The 7257-nt window shown below is 36.1% G+C and overlaps 1 protein-coding gene across 1 annotated transcript in view; it reads left to right on the top strand.

The window, feature by feature from the left end:
• The first annotated feature begins 3879 nt into the window (after positions 1 to 3879).
• Positions 3880 to 7257, top strand: part of LOC107559666 (four and a half LIM domains protein 3-like) — an 8032-nt gene continuing 4654 nt past the window's right edge. Inside the window, exons 1-2 of the mRNA XM_016243565.1 lie at positions 3880 to 3903; positions 4340 to 4514. Of these exons, the coding sequence (XP_016099051.1) occupies positions 3880 to 3903; positions 4340 to 4514 (199 nt within the window). The remainder of the gene's footprint in view (positions 3904 to 4339; positions 4515 to 7257) is intronic.

Consider the following 7257-nt stretch of genomic DNA (forward strand, 5'->3'; position numbering starts at 1 on the left):
CATTTAGGTTTCAGTTTATTTCAGCTAGTTTCCAAGACAACATTTCTAATTTACATTTAGGTTTTTTAAGTTTATAATTTAATATTTCTATTTTTCAAATATTTTATCTGTTTATATTATACAACGATTTTTAATAGTTTGAAATAAGAACACTGGGTTTACATTTAAATGTATTCAGCAGACATTCACACTTATCCAAAGTAACCTACAACTGAAAAAAAGCAATCTTTTAACTAAAAAGGGAAAACTTTTCATGCATTTTGGTTATTCATTTGCACAACAACGTGCCTGAAAACATTTCAAAGTGAAAGTTTTTGAAAACGATATGAAACAATATGAGAAATGAAAAAATTTCAAATCGCAAAGGAGAAACGTTTCTATTTTTATGTCATCATTGTCGTGTAAATTTACCCTAAGTGGCTGTGCTATGCCTTTTTCAAATGACTGTATTGACTCTTTCTCTTAATGCTGAAGCATTTGTGAAATTATTTGAGGTTTAGTGTCTACACTCTAAAAAAAGGCTGGGTTGTTTCAACCCAGCTTTGGGTCAAATATGGACTAACCCAACCATTGGGTTAACCAACAGAATGCATGCCAAAGACTGAATAAGGAAAGCAATGCAATCCCTTCTTCTCACATAATAAAACCTGTCTGGCGTATAAATATGTTTAATAAGCATCATATGATGGCTGTGTTGTTTGCTAAACAGCAGAAGTTGGCTCTAACATGTCCCATGGCAGGAAGACACATTGTTCTTAAGAGTAAACAACCCTCCCAAGATCTCAACCAAAACATTAGACTCAGAATTAAACATCTTTACGTACCCCAAATTGTTATTTATTCTCCAGCCTGGAATTTGCACTTTAATCATCAAGTTTTACTTTAATTACAGTTTGCTTCATTTCCCAAAATTCGTAGTTTTGCTTGTCTCGCTTTTCACGTTATTCATTCCAAGTCTTTCTCAAATCCTCAGTCTGACTTTTTTAGCTATAAAATTGGTCATAAATATGGGAAATAATAATATACTAACACAGATGTTTGTAATATTTTATTAATAATTGTATTTATTTGTAATTATAGAATACAATTTGCTTAATTTCCTAGATTTCTTAGTTTGGCCATTCTCACTTTTCCTGCTGTTTATTGTAATAAATTAGTTCTTCTCATTTTATTTCCAAACTAGACCTACACACTCACAGTCATGGGAAATGCAACATTTAACTGCAAGTTTACACGCAAGTGGAGATAAAGTACTTTTTGTGGTACTCTGAATCTGGGATCAATTTAAAATCCACCAACAACACATTTAGAATGTGCTGATGGATTCATTTTGAATGACTTCAGAATGGTTTAATATCATTGACATTTGGCCCACTGGTGTTCAATAGCAATCATTTCATTGGCACATAGACCTCAGTAAACAAATAACTAGCAGAGGGCACATACACACTTAACCAGCTGGTTAATTTTCCACACTGAACAATGGGGTTGGAAACTTTTGCATTTGCTGAACAATATGTGCTATGTGCCTCAATAAGTGTGAATGATTTTGTGTAAAATTGAATTACATTGCATTGAATAAGCTGGTCTCCGGTACATTGAATACCTGTGGAAACCACATTCAAAGAAAGTTTTTGTTGTCCTAATGTTTGGTTTTACAGACCATTTAGCAGCGTGTTTCTTTGGAGACCTGTGGCTTAGGAAATATATGAGGTGGAACCAGAACAGAGACGCCTTTCCTGGATTTGCCATTGCATGGGGTCTTTGGAAGTCTGTACTGTTTTTGGATGGGCGGCATCACGAATCTAAGATCGTCTTGTTGATAAAGTGTGTGCATGTGGATCGGAAAATATTACTTGTTATGCAAAGTCGTTAATCTGCACTTTGTGGAGGCAGGTTTAATCATGTGGGAAGGCTGTGGAAGGATTTATTCTATTTTCTTCTCATAACACATGGTGCATTGAATAAGCTGGTCTCCGGTACATTGAATACCTGTGGAAACCACATTCAAAGAAAGTTTTTGTTGTCCTAATGTTTGGTTTTACAGACCATTTAGCAGCGTGTTTCTTTGGAGACCTGTGGCTTAGGAAATATATGAGGTGGAACCAGAACAGAGACGACTTTCCTGGATTTGCCATTGCATGGGGTCTTTGTAAGTTTGTACTTTTGGATGGGCGGCATCATGAATCTAAGATGGTCTTGTTGATAAAGTCTGTGCATGTGGATTGGAAAATATTACTTGTTTCACAAAGTCGTTAATCTGCACCTTGTGGAGGCAGGTTTAATCATGTGGGAATGCTGTGGAATTTATTTGATCAGTTTTAGATGGCAGGCTTAGGTAATGGAGAAAGTTATATAGCATTATTTGGAATGAAATCAAGTTTGATTTTTAGAGGATAGGGCTGTTAAAAAGAAAAAAGAGATTACATTTAGTTTGAAATGTGATCAACAACAGATTTTTGCTGATTGAACATTTGTAGGTGGTTTGGTTTGAAATGCAGTTAAAAACGTAAAACATTTTGTTAATGCATGACAGTCTGAATGATGAGATCTGATTCCATGTGTTTTTTTTTTTCATCATTCACTTTGAGACTGATTGCAACCAGTTCGTTTTTAATAATCATATTTAAGAAAAAGAAGTGTGAAAACTGTCAGATTAATTGATTATCAAATGGTTTTTAGTTGCATCCCTACTATAAATCTAATCAAACTAGAAGCTGTATAATAATGAGCTAAAAGCACACAGATCTGTTGTGTTCTGTGTTAAATTTTCCAGGTCTTTCCACTCAGTCATATCCTGACAGGTAATACTATCTGGCTGAGACGCGCAGACTCTCTTTTGTGAGTCGTGAAGTGAGCTGTCTGTTATAGTTTGACATGGCTAACATAGCGAGACACACCGACTCTGGTATGTTAGTGTAGTAGGAAAGTGTCACCTATGACACCTATTCCCACATTCCCTTTATCTTTCTGCTTACAGTATGTATATTCCACAACACTTACACATTAGTCTCTCTTCCTTCTGTTTGTGTGAGAATGATATATTATTTTATTTATGGATATTTTATTTATGGATGGTTGGACCAGATAGTGAACTGATTTAAGTGTGCATCTTTATTTTATTTTATTTTACTGAAGTGGATGAGTTACACCTCTTTCACACCGCAAGCTTGAGCTTGAGTGTTCGGTATAAGTGGGGGTGATTTTAGTTTATTTCATTCAATGAATGAGTTCAGTAGTGTTTGAAAAGCAATGTCCAGTGTGAGCAGAGCTGGATTCTAGACAAAGAAGTAGTTCTAATATACTATAATTATTCTTTGTGTAACATGGCTTGGTCACTACATAATTCCCATATTTCCATTTGTGTGTTAGTTTTGCTGTCTTAACTATTATGTGGAAAATAATATGACAGTTTGTCCAAACATTTGACTGGCAAACCTCTCGATCCTCATGAAGGAATGTTCTGTTGTTTATGTCAAGAGTCACTCAGTTTCTTGTACTGCACTGCTATCGTCAATTCTCGACAAAAACAATATGGTTTTCAGGGAATGTGAGCGTGATTCATAACTATTTTCAGTTTTACAGGGCCGTTTGCTCATTTGGGGGTGAGAACAGGATGTGAAAGAGGGGGAGACCGCGCTATCACTGTCACTAAAGGGAGTTGTGATATTTCTGACCCCTGGGGAGTTTTACATCTCATTAGATCCGCATGTTCTACAATCAGAAGGACCCCCACAAAGAATGCCAAAGCAGAGCAGGAATTACAGTGGGACAAGAGATGCAGGCAGAGAAAACTTGTTTCATTGCATGTTTTATGAATGAATCTTCTTCCAAAAACTGTCCACTGTTTTAAACACATATAAGTGTGCACATACGGCAATGGGTGTCTGGTGGTCCAACCTGGTATTCATAGCCGTCTGATCTTTGAGAGCTTGGATCAGCAGACGGTAGTAAAGCATGTCTTTTTATTGCGTAAAGGTCTCAAACCATTCCTTTCATGGTAGTGGAAATGACAGAGAACAGCGAGATCTGTTTTGCTTCAACATGCTTTAGGCCATAGAACTTCCTGCACAAGCAGCTGCGTCACCTCATTTCACCTTTCATTCAGTGCAGTGACCTTTGACCCACAGCTTGGTGATGTAACTGATTCAATGGAGTAAAATGCTAATTTCTATGGACTAATAACAGGTTCTAGTAGCCTGAAAACAACATGCCACATATACTGTCTCCAACTGTTCAGGGTATTCAGTCTCATGCATGGTCACCGCGTGCTTTTCTAGAATGATTTAATATAATTTACAGTTAAACTGACATATGTTGCTGTGCTGTCTATGTTCAGGAGCTGTATTATGAGGACAGGCATTATCACGAACACTGTTTCCGCTGCTCACACTGCAAGCGTTCGCTGGCCGACAAGCCGTTCACCTTTCAGGAAGATGCCCTGGTGTGTAACGACTGTTACTGCAATGAGTTTTCATCTAAATGTGCGGCCTGCGGGAAGACTGTGATGCCAGGTACAGTTCCTAAACACACATGCTTATATTTCATATACACTACCATTCAAAAGTTTGGGGTCAGTAAGATTTTTTTTTTCTAAATAAATACCTTTACTCAGCAGGTATGTATTAAATTGACCAAAAGTGACAGAAAAGGCATTTATAATGTTACAAAAGATTTCTATTTTAAATAAATGCTTTCTAGTCATCAAAGAATCCTGAATTTTTTTTTATCATGGTTTCCACCAAAATATTAAGCAGCACTACTGCTTTTCAATGGAAGCTTGTGTTCACCACAGAATAACAAATAAAAAAAATATATAATTTTGACTTATTTTGACAATTCTGAATTCTTATTTCTTGCAATTGTGAGTTTAAATCGTGCAATTCTGACTTTTTTTCTCAGAATTGCAACTTTGTATCTCGCAATTTCGACTTATGACCTTGCAATTGCAAGTTTACATCAGCAATTCTGAGAGAAAACTAGAACTGCGAGATATAATATATACTGATGAGAAATAAACTCACAATTCTGTGAAAAAAGTCAGAATTTTGAGATATAAAAAAAGTCGCGATTACATTTTTTATATTTATTCTGTAGCAGAAATGGGCTTCCATAAATGCAGCTTTGGTGATCATAAGAGACTTCATTCAAAAATCTTTGCTACCATGTTACCAGACTGTATAGACCACAAACATACACACATCAAATATGAAATCTTTCACCCTTCAAACCTTCAGGAAATGAAGTTTAGGTGTGTTTCTCACCCTGTCCGCTAAAGCAGAAACCGAGTTAATGAGTTTTGATTGGGCGTCAGGGTGCGGTAGAGATGTGACAGTGTGATTACAGACACGCTCAGCTGAGAGAGAAAACGCACACGCCTGCAGGCCTGATGCCAACACTCGGGCGTTACGTTACCCATAATTACACTCCGCCGCCTGCCTCTGTCTCTCTGGAGCTTTTCGGAGAGAAATAAGAGAAGGGGAATGTTCCAAAAGGATAAAATTACAAACTGAAAGTGGCAGATCTCTCCTCCCTCATTCATTCAAATCAGACACGCCATCTCAGTCCCCCTCTGGGCTCGTTTTCATACCCATTCTCCGTCATTATTCACAGATCAGGTGAGCTGTTTTCCCACCAAACCTGAACATTGTATCTGCAACTTATGCCTTATTCCAGTTTCCACATGCATTTTTATTGAAATACCAGCCATTGCGCCATTTCCAGCATACGATTTTGAAACGCCACAAACAAAACTCCCACACAGGAGGCTTTTGTAGATTTAGGGCAGTTCAGGCCCAAATATGTGTACAGTTGTGTGGTGTGACATCAGGTGTAGCCTTTAGCTTCGTAGTTGCTATAGCTACCCATCAGACATGATCGGCCACCCGCAGCACAGTAAAAGCACTTGAGAAGAACCTGTAGTGTATACACATGCAGGTGAGGCTGCTTTTCAGAGAAAATCCATTGCAGATGCAGACAGGTAGAAGCACATTCACTGATTGTGCAATGATGTAACAAGCTAAAAATTATGAAAGCTATGACATAAGGTTTAGCACTGAAATTAAAAACCCCAAGAATTCAAAATGACAAGTTTGTGGCTTTCAGTTCATGTCTGTTATCTTTGAGTCTATTCTAGATGCTAGTATTTTATTATAGTATAATTGTTTAATTACTTTTAGTATTTTAGTATTACTATTACAGTATTGATTCATATTTTGTTTTAGGTTTTATTTTTATATTTTCATTTTAATTTAAGTTTTAGTTATTATGTTACAGTAGTTGCTCATTTTTATTAGTTTTTTTATATTACCAATTCGTTTTATTTTATTTCAGTTTACTTTTGGTAATTTTACTACTTCCACATAAACTTCTTTTCATTTACTGACCAAGGCAACATTTCTCATTTTTGTTTAAATCTTTTAATTTTAATTTTTTCATATATTTATATTTTATTTGATTTTATTTCAGCTTTATTTTGTTTTATTCTTAGTTAACTAACAACGCTGTAATGTACTTGTAAAAATTGACAAATATTAATATAAAAATATATATAACAAAATATGAATGACATATTTTACTCAAGGGTGTTTATACAATAAAATGTTCTCCAAACTACAAAAGGTCCTCTTTTTAATTAGTCATTTTTAGCTACTTAACTAAAAATGTTTGGAAACAATATCTATTCAATTGAGAGCATGGTTGTTGTTTTTTTGATTGTTTGTTTTCTTTTACTTGGTTTTAACTTGTTTTTTCTTCTTCATCTTGTTTCAAGAATTTTAAAGGGGTTATATGATGCTTTTTTAAAGATCATCATTTTGTGTATTTGGTGTAACAGAATATGTCGACATGCTTTAATGTTCAAACAACACATTATTTTTCAAATACTGTACATTATTGTAGGTCCTCTATGCCCCGCCTCTCTCAAACGCTTCGTTTTCTACAAAGTCCCTCCTTCCGACAAGCGCAGTCTGCTCTGATTGGCCAGCTGACCCAGTGCATTGTGATTGGCCGAACCCTGCAAGCACTCGTCGGAAATGTAACGCCCCTTACCATAATCGCGAGCTTCATCTTTCAAAATAAATGTAAAGACAGTAAATAATGTCATTAGTTTTACCATCAGTTCAAGCCTGAAAGGGGAACAGACACAGTAATGATGCAGTACACAAGCCGCGGTTAAGACAGCTGACTCTACTGTGATGTGACACTGTCTCTCTCTCTCTCTCTCTCTCTCTCTCTCTCTCTCTCGCTCTCTCTCTC

This window comes from Sinocyclocheilus grahami, unplaced genomic scaffold, assembly GCF_001515645.1.
Source record: "Sinocyclocheilus grahami isolate Dianchi unplaced genomic scaffold, SAMN03320097.WGS_v1.1 scaffold695.1, whole genome shotgun sequence".
NCBI lineage: Eukaryota > Metazoa > Chordata > Actinopteri > Cypriniformes > Cyprinidae > Sinocyclocheilus > Sinocyclocheilus grahami.